General features: G+C 52.6%; 1 protein-coding gene across 1 annotated transcript in view; it reads left to right on the forward strand.

The window, feature by feature from the left end:
* Nucleotides 1-11,386, forward strand: part of grip1 (glutamate receptor interacting protein 1) — a 128,877-nt gene extending 117,491 nt beyond the window's left edge. Inside the window, exons 25-27 of the mRNA XM_061714321.1 lie at nt 6,457-6,573; nt 8,021-8,167; nt 10,465-11,386. Coding sequence (XP_061570305.1) covers nt 6,457-6,573; nt 8,021-8,167; nt 10,465-10,791 — 591 coding nt within the window. The 3' untranslated portion in view covers nt 10,792-11,386. The remainder of the gene's footprint in view (nt 1-6,456; nt 6,574-8,020; nt 8,168-10,464) is intronic.
* The last annotated feature ends 6,385 nt before the right edge of the window (nt 11,387-17,771 follow it).

Here is a 17,771-nt window from a genome sequence, read left to right on the forward strand (position 1 = left end):
CCCCAACCCAACCGGTTCTACCCCCAACCCTACCTGTTCTACCCCCAACCCTACCGGTTCTACCCCCAACCCTACCAGTTCTACCCCCAACCCTACCGGTTCTACCCCCAACCCTACCAGTTCTACCCCCAACCCTACCGGTTCTACCCCCAACCCTACCTGTTCTACCCCCAACCCTACCGGTTCTACCCCCAACCCTACCGGTTCTACCCCCAACCCTACCGGTTCTACCCCCAACCCTACCGGTTCTACCCCCAACCCAACCGGTTCTACCCCCAACCATACCGGTTCTACCCCCAACCCAACCCTACCTGTTCTACCCCCAACCCAACCGGTTCTACCCCCAACCCTACCGGTTCTACCCCCAAACCTACCGGTTCTACCCCCAACCCTACCTGTTCTACCCCAACCATACCGGTTCTACCCCCAACCCTACCGGTTCTACCCCCAACCCTACCGGTTCTACCCCCAACCCAACCCTACCGGTTCTACCCCCAACCCTACCTGTTCTACCCCCAACCCTACCGGTTCTACCCCCAACCCTACCTGTTCTACCCCCAACCCTACCGGTTCTACCCCCAACCCTACCTGTTCTACCCCCAACCCTACCGGTTCTACCCCCAACCCAACCCTACCGGTTCTACCCCCAACCCTACCTGTTCTACCCCAACCCAACCTGTTCTACCCCAACCCAACCGGTTCTACCCCCAACCCTACCGGTTTTACCCCCAACCCTACCGGTTCTACCCCCAACCCTACCGGTTCTACCCCAACCCTACCTGTTCTACCCCCAACCCTACCGGTTCTACCCCAACCCTACCGGTTCTACTCCCAACCCTACCGGTTCTACCCCCAACCCTACCTGTTCTACCCCCAACCCTACCGGTTCTACCCCCAACCCTACCGGTTCTACCCCCAACCCTACCGGTTCTACCCCCAACCCTACCGGTTCTACCCCCAACCCTACCAGTTCTACCCCCAACCCTACCAGTTCTACCCCCAACCCTACCGGTTCTACCCCCAACCCTACCGGTTCTACCCCCAACCCTACCGGTTCTACCCCCAACCCTACCGGTTCTACCCCCAACCCTACCTGTTCTACCCCCAACCCTACCGGTTCTACCCCCAACCCTACCTATTCTACCCCCAACCCTACCGGTTCTACCCCCAACCCAACCCTACCTGTTCTACCCCCAACCCTACCTATTCTACCCCCAACCCTACCGGTTCTACCCCCAACCCTACCAGTTCTACCCCCAACCCTACCGGTTCTACCCCCAACCCTACCTGTTCTACCCCCAACCCTACCGGTTCTACCCCCAACCCTACCGGTTCTACCCCCAACCCTACCGGTTCTACCCCCAACCCTACCGGTTCTACCCCCAACCCAACCGGTTCTACCCCCAACCATACCGGTTCTACCCCCAACCCAACCCTACCTGTTCTACCCCCAACCCTACCGGTTCTACCCCCAACCCTACCTATTCTACCCCCAACCCTACCGGTTCTACCCCCAACCCTACCAGTTCTACCCCCAACCCTACCGGTTCTACCCCCAACCCTACCTGTTCTACCCCCAACCCTACCGGTTCTACCCCCAACCCTACCGGTTCTACCCCCAACCCTACCGGTTCTACCCCCAACCCTACCGGTTCTACCCCCAACCCAACCGGTTCTACCCCCAACCATACCGGTTCTACCCCCAACCCAACCCTACCTGTTCTACCCCCAACCCAACCGGTTCTACCCCCAACCCTACCGGTTCTACCCCCAAACCTACCGGTTCTACCCCCAACCCTACCTGTTCTACCCCAACCATACCGGTTCTACCCCCAACCCTACCGGTTCTACCCCCAACCCTACCGGTTCTACCCCCAACCCAACCCTACCGGTTCTACCCCCAACCCTACCTGTTCTACCCCCAACCCTACCGGTTCTACCCCCAACCCTACCGGTTCTACCCCCAACCCAACCCTACCGGTTCTACCCCCAACCCTACCTGTTCTACCCCCAACCCTACCGGTTCTACCCCCAACCCTACCTGTTCTACCCCCAACCCTACCGGTTCTACCCCCAACCCAACCCTACCGGTTCTACCCCCAACCCTACCGGTTCTACCCCAACCCTACCTGTTCTACCCCCAACCCTACCGGTTCTACCCCAACCCTACCGGTTCTACTCCCAACCCTACCGGTTCTACCCCCAACCCTACCTGTTCTACCCCCAACCCTACCGGTTCTACCCCCAACCCTACCGGTTCTACCCCCAACCCTACCGGTTCTACCCCCAACCCTACCAGTTCTACCCCCAACCCTACCAGTTCTACCCCCAACCCTACCGGTTCTACCCCCAACCCTACCGGTTCTACCCCCAACCCTACCGGTTCTACCCCCAACCCTACCGGTTCTACCCCCAACCCTACCTGTTCTACCCCCAACCCTACCGGTTCTACCCCCAACCCTACCAGTTCTACCCCCAACCCTACCGGTTCTACCCCCAACCCTACCGGTTCTACCCCCAACCCAACCCTACCGGTTCTACCCCAACCCTACCGGTTCTACCCCCAACCCTACCGGTTCTACCCCCAACCCTACCGGTTCTACCCCCAACCCAACCCTACCGGTTCTACCCCAACCCTACCGGTTCTACCCCCAACCCTACCAGTTCTACCCCCAACCCTACGGTTCTACCCCCAACCTACCGGTTCTACCCCCAACCCTACCGGTTCTACCCCCAACCCTACCGGTCCTACCCCCAACCATACCGGTTCTACCCCCAACCCTACCGGTTCTACCCCCAACCCTACCGGTTCTACCCCCAACCCAACCTGTTCTACCCCAACCATACCGGTTCTACCCCCAACCCTACCGGTTCTACCCCCAACCCAACCCTACCTGTTCTACCCCCAACCCAACCCTACCTGTTCTACCCCCAACCCTACCGGTTCTACCCCAACCCTACCGGTTCTACCCCAACCCTACCGGTTCTACCCCCAACCCTACCGGTTCTACCCCCAACCCAACCCTACCGGTTCTACCCCAACCCTACCGGTTCTACCCCCAACCCTACCGGTTCTACCCCCAACCCTACCGGTTCTACCCCCAACCCAACCCTACCGGTTCTACCCCAACCCTACCGGTTCTACCCCCAACCCTACCAGTTCTACCCCCAACCCTACGGTTCTACCCCCAACCTACCGGTTCTACCCCCAACCCTACCGGTTCTACCCCCAACCATACCGGTTCTACCCCCAACCCTACCGGTTCTACCCCCAACCCTACCGGAACCCTACCGGTTCTACCCCCAACCCTACCGGTTATACCCCCAACCCTACCGGAACCCTACCGGTTCTACCCCCAACCTTACCGGTTATACCCCCAACCCTACCGGTTCTACCCCCAACCCTACCGGAACCCTACCGGTTCTACCCCCAACCCTACCGGTTCTATCCCAACCCTACCGGTTATACCCCCAACCCTACCGGTTCTACCCCCAACCCTACAGGTTCTACCCCCAACCCTACCAGTTCTACCCCCAACCCTACCGGTTCTACCCCCAACCCTACCGGTTCTACCCCCAACCCTACCGGTTCTACCCCAACCCTACCTGTTCTACCCCCAACCCTACCGGTTCTACCCCCAACCCTACCTGTTCTACCCCCAACCCTACCTGTTCTACCCCCAACCCTACCTGTTCTACCCCCAACCCTACCGGTTCTACCCCCAACCCTACCTGTTCTACCCCCAACTCTACCTGTTCTACCCCCAACCCTACCGGTTCTACCCCCAACCCTACCTGTTCTACCCCCAACCCTACCTGTTCTACCCCCAACCCTACCTGTTCTACCCCCAACCCTACCTGTTCTACCCCCAACCCTACCGGTTCTACCCCAACCCTACCTGTTCTACCCCAACCCTACCGGTTCTACCCCCAACCCTACCTGTTCTACCCCCAACCCTACCGGTTCTACCCCCAACCCTACCGGTTCTACCCCCAACCCAACCCTACCGGTTCTACCCCCAACCCTACCGGTTCTACCCCCAACCCTACCGGTTCTACCCCCAACCCTACCGGTTCTAACCCCAACCCTACCGGTTCTACCCCAACCCTACCGGTTCTACCCCCAACCCAACCCTACCGGTTCTACCCCCAACCCTACCTGTTCTACCCCCAACCCTACCGGTTCTACCCCCAACCCTACCTGTTCTACCCCAACCCTACCGGTTCTACCCCCAACCCTACCGGTTCTACCCCCAACCCTACCAGTTCTACCCCCAACCCTACCGGTTCTACCCCCAACCCTACCAGTTCTACCCCAACCCTACCAGTTCTACCCCCAACCCTACCGGTTCTACCCCCAACCCTACCTGTTCTACCCCAACCCTACCGGTTCTACCCCCAACCCTACCGGTTCTACCCCCAACCCTACCTGTTCTACCCCCAACCCTACCGGTTCTACCCCCAACCCTACCGGTTCTACCCCCAACCCTACCTGTTCTACCCCCAACCCTACCGGTTCTACCCCCAACCCAACCCTACCTGTTCTACCCTCAACCCTACCAGTTCTACCCCCAACCCTACCGGTTATACCCCCAACCCTACCGGTTCTACCCCCAACCCTACCGGTTCTACCCCCAACCCTACCGGTTGTACCCCCAACCCTACCTGTTCTACCCCCAACCCTACCGGTTCTACCCCCAACCCTACCGGTTCTACCCCCAACCCTACCGGTTCTACCCCCAACCCTACCTGTTCTACCCCCAACCCTACCGGTTCTACCCCCAACCCTACCGGTTCTACCCCCAACCCTACCTGTTCTACCCCCAACCCTACCGGTTCTACCCCCAACCCTACCGGTTCTACCCCCAACCCAACCCTACCGGTTCTACCCTCAACCCTACCAGTTCTACCCCCAACCCTACCGGTTATACCCCCAACCTACCGGTTCTACCCCCAACCCTACCGGTTCTACCCCCAACCCTACCGGTTCTACCCCCAACCCTACCTGTTATACCCCCAACCTACCGGTTCTACCCCCAACCCTACCGGTTCTACCCCCAACCCTACCGGTTCTACCCCCAACCCTACCGGTTCTACCCCCAACCCTACCGGTTCTACCCCCAACCCTACCGGTTCTACCCCCAACCCTACCTGTTCTACCCCAACCCTACCGGTTCTACCCCCAACCCTACCGGTTCTACCCCCAACCCTACCTGTTCTACCCCCAACCCTACCTGTTCTACCCCCAACCCTACCGGTTCTACCCCCAACCCTACCTGTTCTACCCCCAACCCTACGGTTCTACCCCCAACCCTACCTGTTCTACCCCCAACCCTACCGGTTCTACCCCCAACCCTACCTGTTCTACCCCCAACCCTACCTGTTCTACCCCCAACCCAACCCTACCTGTTCTACCCCCAACCCAACCCTACCTGTTCTACCCCCAACCCTACCTGTTCTACCCCCAACCCTACCTGTTCTACCCCCAACCCTACCGGTTCTACCCCCAACCCTACCGGTTCTACCCCCAACCCTACCGGTTCTACCCCCAACCCTACCGGTTCTACCCCAACCCTACCGGTTCTACCCCCAACCCTACCGGTTCTACCCCCAACCCTACCTGTTCTACCCCCAACCCTACCGGTTCTACCCCCAACCCTACCTGTTCTACCCCCAACCCTACCGCTTCTACCCCCAACCCTACCTGTTCTACCCCCAACCCTACCGGTTCTACCCCAACCCTACCTGTTCTACCCCCAACCCTACCGGTTCTACCCCCAACCCTACCGGTTCTACCCCCAACCCAACCTGTTCTACCCCCAACCCTACCGGTTCTACCCCAACCCTACCGGTTCTACCCCAACCCTACCGGTTCTACCCCAACCCTACCGGTTCTACCCCCAACCCTACCTGTTCTACCTCCAACCATACCGGTTCTACCTCCAACCCTACCTGTTCTACCCCCAACCCTACCGGTTCTACCCCAACCCTACCGGTTCTACCCCCAACCCTACCTGTTCTACCTCCAACCCTACCGGTTCTACCCCCAACCCTACCTGTTCTACCCCCAACCCTACCTGTTCTACCTCCAACCCTACCTGTTCTACCCCCACCCTACCTGTTCTACCCCCAACCCTACCTGTTCTACCCCCAACCCTACCTGTTCTACCCCCAACCCTACCTGTTCTACCCCAACCCTACCTGTTCTACCCCCAACCCTACCTGTTCTACCCCCAACCCTACCTGTTCTACCCCCAACCCTACCTGTTCTACCCCCAACCCTACCGGTTCTACCCCCAACCCTACCTGTTCTACCCCCAACCCTACCTGTTCTACCCCCAACCCTACCGGTTCTACCCCCAACCCTACCTGTTCTACCCCCAACCCAACCGGTGGATCTTAACGGCTAACCCTAGCTACCCTATTGAGTTTCAGTATTTGTCGTCATGTTTCCAGGTGACCCCTCGCTCCAACACTCTGCCCTCGGACCCGCAACGCCGGGCGTTTGCCATGAGGAAGATGAAGCAGGAAGTCAACGACATCTTAAACCAGAACCCTGTGGAACTCCACAAGGTGAGCAGCACCGGTCCTTCCACCGGTCCTTCAACCGGTCCTTCAGCTCTCAGTGACGTTTGAGAATCTGATGGTCGTTTGAGAATCTGAGGCTCGTTTGAGAATCTGAAGATCGTTTGAGAATCTGATGTTCGTTTGAGAATCTGAAGATCGTTTGAGAATCTGATGGTCGTTTGAGAATCTGATGGTCGTTAGGCCGCGTTCAGACTGCAGGCAAATCTGATTCATATCTGATTCCTTCTCATATCCGTATATTTTCAGGGCTGACTGTCCACACTGTTTTTAGCAAGTGTCCAAATGGGATCTGGTTCTGTTCAGACTGGGCCACATCATTGACTGATCTGACGGGTTGCCGTAGCAACGACGTCGGAGCGGAGGCGTCACCCAGCGCGTGTATTGTGTGAAGTCATGTATTTTTTTTATATATAAAAAAATCCCAAAATATCTGTACTGTTTCTGATTGGGTCGGCACTGCGCATCATTTTTAGACATAACAATGAACGCATACCGCAAAAGTTGTGTCTCGGTGGAGGAACCGACGTCCCAGAGAAAGGTGTTGAGAACAAAACCATCAGCAAACTAACAAACCAACCATCAAAGCTCAGAGTTAACAAAACCAACCAGCAATGATTAACTGGCAGCCCCGCTCCATAACCTCTCCTCCTAGGAGGAGAGGGGCTGACGGGCTGCAGGTTCAGGCTCTCAGCGCGACTGAAGGCTGATTTATGGTTCTGCGTTACACCAACGCAGACCTACGGCGTAGGGTACGCGGCCACCCGCACCTACGTGGAAATGCGCTCTTTTTTCTGCTATTAAAACATGTTGTAATGTGAATTTGCAACACTCAAACTACAAATAATAGTTTTTGACGTGACATCAGAGATTGTACATGCTCTCTGTGAAAGGATGAGTAGCTCCACAACTGGAAATGGGCGGGTGGTTTGGAGCGTCTGGGACAGTCATATCTGATCTGAGTGTTTGGATGTTCAGACTGAGACGCATCTGCCCAAATGAGATATGGATCGGATATGAAACTACCTCCCGGAGGTGGTTTCGATCTGGTTTGCAAAAATCGGATATCATGCGGTTTGGGACTGTTCAGACTTCAAAAGAGTCATCCAGTTTCAATCTGGATGGAGTAAAAATCGGATATTTGTCTGCAGTCTGAACGCGGCCTTAGAGAATCTGAAGATCGTTTGAGAATCTGATGGACGTTTGAGAATCTGCTGGTCTCGACAGTGACGTTTGAGAATCTGAGGGTCTGAACCGTGTCTCTGTGTTGCAGCTCACGCTGGAGAAGGACTCGGACCTGGAGGACTTCGGGTTCAGTGTTTCTGATGGTCTTAAACGTGTATTTGTGTTGCAGCTCACGCTGGAGAAGGACTCGGACCTGGAGGACTTCGGTTTCAGTGTTTCTGATGGTCTTAAACGTGTATTTGTGTTGCAGCTCACGCTGGAGAAGGACTCGGACCTGGAGGACTTCGGTTTCAGTGTTTCTGACGGTTTGTTGGACCGCGGCGTCTACGTTAACAACATCCGGCCCGGAGGCCCGGCGGACCGCGGTGGCCTCCGGGCCTACGACCGGATACTGCAGGTACTCATCGTTTACACACCAGTCCTGCATCAAATTACACTGTTTTCTTTTAGATATTTAAGTTATTTTGTCTTTTTCCTTTCTCTTCTTTTCTTTTCTTCTCTTTCTTTTCTTTTAATTTTATTTAATTTTCATAGGTTATATATGATATGATATTGTGAGGAAGGGACAGGACTAAATAAGCGTTCTGCTTCCTCCTGTTCCCCGTAAACACATTGTTTTGCTGTGTGTTTTATTTTTTATTTTTGTTTTGCTTTTTTTAATATTTTGATGCTTTTAATTTGATTGGGTTTTGTTGTGTTCGAAACAAAGCCAATAAAATAAAAAATAAAAAAAATAAATAAAAAGTCATGCATTGTCACCTATTATAGCTTGTAGTGGAATATCGCTTGATATCTGGCACTCTCTCTTTCCACTGCCTTGTAGGACGGGTTACATATGTGGACTAGAGTTTTTATCTGAGCTGCCCGGTAATCATTTTTAATATTTGGAAGGGAGAGGTCTCCTTTTCTCCTTACGTAATTGTGATGTCCTATACCTTATCCTAGGCCTCTTTCCCTGCCAAATAAATCTTGAAATCATTTTATCTAATTCGTGAAATTTTTCATTTGGGAGGTCGGCTGGTAAGGTCTGAAAGAGATATAAGATTTGTGGTAATAAATTCATTTTTATTGCTTCTATTCTGGTAACCCTTTCTTTTACAGTACAGTAATAACCAGGTAATACCATGGTAATTACACTGTAATTACCTAGTAGTACCTTGTATTTACAAGGTAATTACATGCTAACTACCGGGTAATTTACCCAGTAAGTACTAGGTAATTATTACGTATTTTCTTGTACCATGTAATTATGTGTATTTACCGTGTAATAACATGGTAAATACCTGGTTGTTTAAACTAAACATTACTAGGTAATTACAAAGACATTAGATGGAACTATGAGGGAAATGACAGGTATTTACTAGGTTAATATTGGTAACTACCAGTCAATTTACCATGTAATTACTCTGAAATTACATGAATTATTTCTAAGTAAGTACCAGGTAATTACTAAGTATTTTTCTGCAAACTACCAGGAAATGATAACCTATATTTGAGGTAGTTACCAGCTAATTAGACTGCAATGACCATGTAGTTACCTTGTATTTACTATACATTTCATGGATAACTACCGGGTATTTACCCATTCATTATTGATTTATGTATTATCAATGGATTGGTGCATGTACCCCCGAGGGTGTAAATGACTCTATTGACCTTGTAATTAACCTGGTAGTTACCATGTTTTACCTGGTAATCCAGGTACTTACCTTGTAGTTACTTGCCCAGTAATTCTATTTCCTATAGTAGTATTTACCCAATAAGTACAGACATTTATACCTGGTTTTTACTCAGTAATTAAAGTGAAACTGGACTGTAAAAGAAAGCGTGTGTTGTTTCCATAATATTACCTGGTACTTCCTCATTAAGTACAGAAATAATTACCTGATAATTACCCATTAATTAAAGTGAAACTGGACTGTAAAAGAAAGCGTGAGTTGTTTCCATAATATTACCTGGTAATTGTGGATTATAATTATAAAGATTTGAACAATTGGAAAAACGTCTGATAATTACCTCCCCTTTACCCCGCAATTAGAAAGTTGGACCCCACCCCCTCACACACACCCCCTCACACACACCCCCTCACACACACCCCCTCACATATACCCCCTCACACACACCCCCTCACACACACCCCCTCACACACACCCTCACACACACCCCCTCACACACACCCCCTCACACACACCCCCTCACACACATCCCCTCACACACACACCCTCACATATACCTCCTCACACACACCCACTCACATATACCTCCTCACACACACCACCACCTTGTAACAAATACGCCAAAACAGGTGATCTGTCAAAGACTTTTTTTTTCTTCAAAAGATAAAGAAAAAAATACAAAGTTCTGTATAAAAACATATTGTACAGTGTAAAATGTATTGCCCTTAATCCGTATCTTCGCTGTAGTCTTGTTATATAATGCTTTTATTGTCTCAACACATTTTTTGTGAAAGTGAAATCTGATTAATACTCAACAGAAACAACCACTCTACCGAATCAAAAGCCTTTTCGGCGTCTAGACCTAATATAACTGCCTCTATATTGTGTATTTTGATATGGTTGATTATGTGTAAGGTACGTCAAATTACATTTTTTTCTAACCCTTTTTATGTATGAAACATAAGGTAATTTGTAAATAAAGCAAACACAACGTGACACGTGACGTTTGCTGTTCCAGATCAACCACGTCCGGACCCGGGACTTCGACTGCTGCCTCGTCGTTCCTCTGATCGCTGAGTCTCCAAACCGGTTAGAGCTGGTTATCAGCCGGAACCCCAGCTCTTCCTGCTGCTCCTCCCCGCTGGCCAATCACAACGATGGAACCACCAACCACCACTCCCCTCAGCCAATCAGCAGCCACTCCCCTCAGCCAATCAGCAGCGACGCCGGACGCTCGGACTCCTCAGGCGACCAGGGAGAAGACGACGGTCCAATCAAGTGGAGCCAACCCGGAGACGGCTTGGGGGCGGGGCTTGAGGGGCAGCTTATCAATAATTCCTTATAGCAGACCGAAACTGTTTCAAACTGGATTGAGCCGGTTGAGACCGGACTGGGAGGAGAATCCTGCTACACTGTTTTAAACTGGTTTAAATGTGTATAAACTGGTTAACGTGGACGGAGCTGCAGATGTTTGACCTGAAAGCACACGGACTGAAATACTCCTCACACTTTCACTGGATCCAGTTATGGAACCAGAACTGTAATTATTGTCCGGTACCAGCGGTACCAGCGGTACCAGCGGTACCAACTAAACGGGTCCAGGAAGAGTCTGTGGTGTCGACACACTGGAGACAAACCGTTCAGGTTTCAATGAAACCAGTCGGACAAACGAGGGTCCAGTCGTCCAGAATGATTGTGGTTCTGGTTCCAGAAGAACTGGAGCTGGAGTCACACTGGTTCTGGTCGTGGTGGTAAAATGAACCAGTACCTACCCGGTCCAGGACCCGGTTCTGTTCCAGGACCTCGGTTTACCTGGTGTTTCTGGGACCAGAGTCCCGGCTACTGGTCATACTGGTCCAGAAGTTTTAGTCTTAATGGTTCCTGGTTCTGCTGAACCCAAGTCCCACTAGTGGTCTTACTGGTCCCAGGCCTGGTTCTGGTTCTGGGATTCTTACTGGTCCCAGGCCTGGTTCTGGTTCTGGTTCTGGGATTCTCCGTGGTCCTGGTACCCCGGGTAGTAAAGGGGCCCCTGGTTCCACCAGAAGAGAAACCCCAGCAGAACAACGGGTGAGACCGAGGTCCAGAATCCAGAACCGGCTTATGGACACAACGGTTGCCAAGGAGACGAGGGAGACGAGGGAGACGAGGGATGCTCCAATCAGAACCATCTCTGGCTTAAACCAGAACCAAAACCGTTCCATGAACGGGAGTCACGGGATCAGAAGTGATGAAATGAAATAAGGGAAAGTTGTTCTACCGGACCTTTGAAAGCTTTTAGACCTTCACGTTCAGACACAGTTGAACTAAAACCCGGTCCAACTCCAAACATAAAAGGAGTTTCACTTCACAAATGAGTTTTTAGACGCCAAGTGGAAGTATGAAGTTGAAAATAGTTGTTGGTAGTATCAATCATTTTTATTAAATACCTGATTTGACAGGAAAACATTCAGATTTACCAGTAGAGAACAGAGCGTTTAGAATAGCAGCAGTTCTGGAACTCCCGGGCCAAAAACAGTACAGACTCCACATTAGTTACTGTAGTAACGCTGTTACTACAGTCAGACTCCACATTAGAGTCTGACTGTTACTGGTTACTGGTTTCAGGACGGTTTCAGTAAAACTCTCCATTAAAATAATAAACACAAGAAAGGTCATTTATCTCTTATTACTTTTCATTTTCTGAATTACAATTAGCGGGAATCAGCTGGTGATGGTTGGAGCACCCCTGCCCACAAATATATATATATATATATATATATATATATATATATATATATATATATATATATATATATATATATATATATATATATATATATAATATGGAGGGTTCACTTTAAGATTTCAGTCCTGTGCCATAAATGAGCTGCTGATACAGAATAAAATAATGTTGACGTTGAGACGACGATAGTGACGACACTGAGCAGTTCAATACCTATTTCTTTTCTACTGTTTACACATGTTGGACTGGCCACACTGTGTGTGTGTGTGTGTGTGTGTGTGTGTGTGTGTGTGTGTGTGTGTGTGTGTGTGTGTGTGTGTGTGTGTGTGTGTGTGTGTGTGTGTGTGTGTGTGTGTGTGTGTGTTACATGTACGCTGACATACACTCTACTTTATTACTTACGCCCAGTAATCTAATAAAGTGAGGAGTCTATGCTACACAAGGCCAGTTAACCCCGCCCACCTAGGCCAGTTAACCCCGCCCACCTAGGCCAGTTAACCCCGCCCACCTAGGCCAGTTAACCCCGCCCACCTCCATGACCCCGCCCCCTGTCTCCTCCACCAATAGGGAGCCAGAGTGTCAGTCGACAGCTGATTGGCTGGAACCAATCAGGAACAAAAACCATGATTTCCTGCGTGTCTGTAACTGTTTTTTTTAATGTTGAGAAAAACCAATCAGCTCCCAGAAAAGAGGCCAAGCATGCCCCGCCCCCCGGTGACCCCGCCCCCAATAACAGTGATCTACTAATGCTAATCAATAGGTGTGTTTTTGATTGACTGTCAGTTGTGTCTGTTTGTATCCATGGCAACTGAGCTTTTAAAGATTAGATTTTAAAAATAAGTTGTTCACAACGGAACCATGAAACCCCGAAACCCCGAAACCTTCACCTCATGACCCTGAAACCCCGTCAGTCGAAGGTCCGTCAGTCGAAGGTCCGTCAGTCAAAGGTCCGTCAGTCGAAGGTCCGTCAGTCGCAGGTCCGTCAGTCGCAGGTCCTTCAGTCGCAGGTCCGTCAGTCGCAGGTCCGTCAGTCGAAGGTCCGTCAGTCGAAGGTCCGTCAGTCGAAACCCCGTCAGTCGCAGGTCCGTCAGTTGAAACCCCATCAGTCGAAGGTCCGTCAGCTGAAACCCCGTCAGTCGAAGGTCCGTCAGTCGAAACCCCGTCAGTCGCAGGTCCGTCAGTCGCAGGTCCTTCATTCGAAGGTCTGTCAGTCGAAGGTCCGTCAGTCGAAACCCCGTCAGTCGCAGGTCCGTCAGTCGCAGGTCCGTCAGTCGAAGGTCCGTCAGACGAAGGTCCGTCAGTCGAAGGTCCGTCAGTCGCAAGTCCGTCAGTCGCAGGTCCGTCAGTCGAAGGTCCGTCAGTCGAAGGTCCGTCAGTCGCAGGTCCGTCAGTCGAAACCATGTCAGTCGAAACCCCGTCAGTCGCAGGTCCGTCAGTCGCAGGTCCGTCAGTCGAAACCCCGTCAGTCGAAGGTCCGTCAGTCGCAGGTCCGTCAGTCGCAGGTCCGTCAGTCGAAGGTCCGTCAGTCGAAGGTCCGTCAGTCGCAGGTCCGTCAGTCGAAACCATGTCAGTCGAAACCCCGTCAGTCGAAGGTCCGTCAGTCGCAGGTCCGTCAGTCGAAGGTCCGTCAGTTGAAACCCCGTCAGTCGAAGGTCCGTCAGTCGCAGGTCCGTCAGTTGAAGGTCCGTCAGTCGCAGGTCCGTCAGTCGCAGGTCCGTCAGTCGCAGGTCCGTCAGTCGCAGGTCCGTCAGTCGCAGGTCCGTCAGTCGCAGGTCTGTCAGTCGAAACCCTGTCAGTCGAAGGTCCGTCAGTCGAAACCCCGTCAGTCGCAGGTCCGTCAGCTGAAACCCCGTCAGTCGCAGGTCCGTCAGTCGCAGGTCCGTCAGTAGAAGGTCCGTCAGTTGAAACCCCGTCAGTCGAAGGTCCGTCAGTTGAAGGTCCGTCAGTCGCAGGTCCGTCAGTCGCAGGTCCGTCAGTCGCAGGTCCGTCAGTCGCAGGTCCGTCAGTCGCAGGTCCGTCAGTCGAAGGTCCGTCAGTCAAAACCCTGTCAGTCGAAGGTCCGTCAGTCGAAGGTCCGTCAGTCGCAGGTCCGTCAGTCGCAGGTCCGTCAGTCGCAGGTCCGTCAGTCGAAACCCCGTCAGACGAAGGTCCGTCAGTCGAAGGTCCGTCAGTCGAAGGTCCGTCAGTCGAAGGTCCGTCAGTCGAAGGTCCGTCAGTCGCAGGTCTGTCAGTCGCAGGTCCGTCAGTCGCAGGTCCGTCAGTCGCAGGTCCGTCAGTCGAAGGTCCGTCAGTCGCAGGTCCGTCAGTCGAAGGTCCGTCAGTCGAAGGTCCGTCAGTCGAAGGTCCGTCAGTCGAAGGTCCGTCAGTCGAAACCCCGTCAGTCGCAGGTCCGTCAGTCGAAGGTCCGTCAGTCGCAGGTCCGTCAGTCGCAGGTCCGTCAGTCGAAACCACGTCAGTCGAAGGTCCGTCAGTCGCAGGTCCGTCAGTCGAAGGTCCGTCAGTCGCAGGTCCGTCAGTCGAAGGTCCGTCAGTCGAAGGTCCGTCAGTCGAAGGTCCGTCAGCTGAAACCCCGTCAGTCGCAGGTCCGTCAGTCGCAGGTCTGTCAGTCGAAGGTCCGTCAGTCGAAGGTCCGTCAGTCGCAGGTCCGTCAGTCGAAGGTCTGTCAGTCGAAGGTCCGTCAGTCGAAGGTCCGTCAGTCGAAGGTCCGTCAGTCGCAGGTCCGTCAGTCGCAGGTCCGTCAGTCGCAGGTCCGTCAGTCGCAGGTCCGTCAGTCGAAGGTCTGTCAGTCGAAGGTCCGTCAGTCGAAGGTCCGTCAGTCGAAGGTCCGTCAGTCGCAGGTCCGTCAGTCGCAGGTCTGTCAGTCGCAGGTCCGTCAGTCAAAGGTCCGTCAGTCGAAGGTCCGTCAGTCGAAACCCCGTCAGTCGCAGGTCCGTCAGTCGAAGGTCCGTCAGTCGAAGGTCCGTCAGTCGAAACCCCGTCAGTCGAAGGTCCGTCAGTCGCAGGTCCGTCAGTCGAATGTCCGTCAGTCGCAGGTCCGTCAGTTGCAGGTCCGTCAGTCGAAACCACGTCAGTCGAAGGTCCGTCAGTCGCAGGTCCGTCAGTCGCAGGTCCGTCAGTCGCAGGTCCGTCAGTCGCAGGTCCGTCAGTCGAAGGTCCGTCAGTCGCAGGTCCGTCAGTCGCAGGTCCGTCAGTCGAAACCCCGCCAGTCGCAGGTCCATCAGTCGAAGGTCCGTCAGTCGCAGGTCCGTCAGTCGAAACCCCGTCAGTCGAAGGTCCGTCAGTCGCAGGTCCGTCAGTCGCAGGTCCGTCAGTCGAAGGTCCGTCAGTCGCAGGTCCGTCAGTCGCAGGTCCGTCAGTCGAAACCCCGTCAGTCGAAGGTCCGTCAGTCGCAGGTCCGTCAGTCGCAGGTCCGTCAGCTGAAACCCCATCAGTCGCAGGTCCGTCAGTCGAAGGTCCGTCAGTCGAAGGTCCGTCAGTCGCAGGTCCGTCAGTCGCAGGTCCGTTAGTCGCAAGTCCGCCAGTCGAAGGTCCGTCAGTCGAAACTCCGTCAGTCGCAGGTCCGTCAGTCGAAGGTCCGTCAGTCGAAGGTCCGTCAGTCGAAGGTCCGTCTGTCGCATGTCCGTCTGAGCACAGGGCTAGCGTAGCCAACACGAGCAACATTTACAGCACAAACATTAACGGGTGTTTCTTGGCTGGAAAGGGTTTGATTAGCTCGATTAGCACATAATCAATGGGATTAGCACAAAGCTGAAAAAGGGCTAGCGTCTTAGCTTGCTATGTTCATGCTAACTAGCAGCCATTAGTCAAACAGGTACAGGTGGGCGTGGCTACAGGTGAATCCACCTGTGAGTGGGCGTGGCCTGCAGCACCGGGTCATCAGAACTCTGATTTAACTTTAGCTAAAGTTAAAGTTCCAGACCAGGAGTCGTAATTCACTGGTTTCATTCCACCAACGTAATCAGATTACAGTTGATCCGTTCTTTAGATCGTTGTTCCTGAATCAATTATCAATGATATGGACCAGAAATCCGACTGTATAAGTAACGACTGTAAGCCGGGTATCTATAGCAACAAAACGGTTTAACTCAACTGTCACCACGTTAGCATTACAGTTGTAGCACAAAAGTTAAACAGTGTTTCTTAAATGTGAATAGAACTCCAGAGAGACGGAAATGAATGAATTTAATGTGAGGGCGTCGTCCAATCAGAGTTGATGTTCTACATCATTACAATCAATAAAAGGGGAGTTTCCTGCAGCACAACAGTTACCCGGCCAGCAGTTCAGGACTGATGTAGCTCAAGAGCGGGACCTGAAATACTCATGTTTTACTTTTATTAACCCCAAATGTGGAAATGAAAGACAAAAGATGGTCAATGAGACTCAAGACCTTAAACCGTCCCAGAATTCAACTGTCAGACCCGAGTAAACGTCGACTAAACGTCGCTTCAACAACCCTAACCCAGTCCGACCCTAACCCTGACCCCAACCCCCTATCCTAACCCCGACCCCTAACCCCCTATCCTAACCCTAACCCCAACCCCCTATCCTAACCCCGACCCTAACCCCCTATCCTAACCCCGACCCCAACCCCCTATCCTAACCCTAACCCCAACCCCCTATCCTAACCCCGACCCCTAACCCCCTATCCTAACCCCGACCCCTAACCCCCTATCCTAACCCCGACCCCTAACCCCCTATCCTAACCCTAACCCCAACCCCCTATCCTAACCCCGACCCCTAACCCCCTATCCTAACCCCGACCCCAACCCCCTATCCTAACCCCGACCCCAACCCCCTATCCTAACCCCGACCCTAACCCCCTATCCTAACCCCGACCCCTAACCCCCTATCCTAACCCCGACCCCAACCCCCTATCCTAACCCCGACCCCAACCCCCTATCCTAACCCCGACCCCAACCCCCTATCCTAACCCCGACCCCTAACCCCCTATCCTAACCCCGACCCTAACCCTGAGCCAGATAAACTCACCCCTAACATGTTTGATTAGCAGTCGGGTGGAGTTTAACGCTGATAAACACACCCCTAACCCCAACCCTAAACCCCAACCCTAAACCCTAACCCCAACTCTAAACTACTAACCCTAACCCCAACCCTAAACCCTAACCCTGAGCCAGATGAACACACCCCTGACATGTTTGATTATAGTCGGGTGGAGTTTAACGCTGATAAACTCACCCCTAACATGTTTGATTAGCAGTCGGGTGGAGTTTAACGCTGATAAACTCACCCCTAACATGTTTGATTATAGTCGGGTGGAGTTTAACACTGATAAACACACCCCTAACATGTGTGATTAGCAGTCGGGAGGAGTTTAACGCTGATAAACACACCCCTAACATGTTTGATTATAGTCGGGTGGAGTTTAAAGCTGATAAACACACCCCTAACATGTTTGATTATAGTCGGGTGGAGTTTAACGCTGATAAACACACCCCTAACATGTTTGATTATAGTCAGGTGGAGTTTAACGCTGATAAACTCACCCCTAACATGTGTGATTAGCAGTTGGGTGGAGTTTAACGCTGATAAACTCACCCCTAACATGTGTGATTAGCAGTTGGGTGGAGTTTAACGCTGATAA

The sequence above is a fragment of the Cololabis saira genome, chromosome 23, assembly GCF_033807715.1.
Source record: "Cololabis saira isolate AMF1-May2022 chromosome 23, fColSai1.1, whole genome shotgun sequence".
Taxonomy (NCBI): Eukaryota; Metazoa; Chordata; class Actinopteri; order Beloniformes; family Belonidae; genus Cololabis; species Cololabis saira.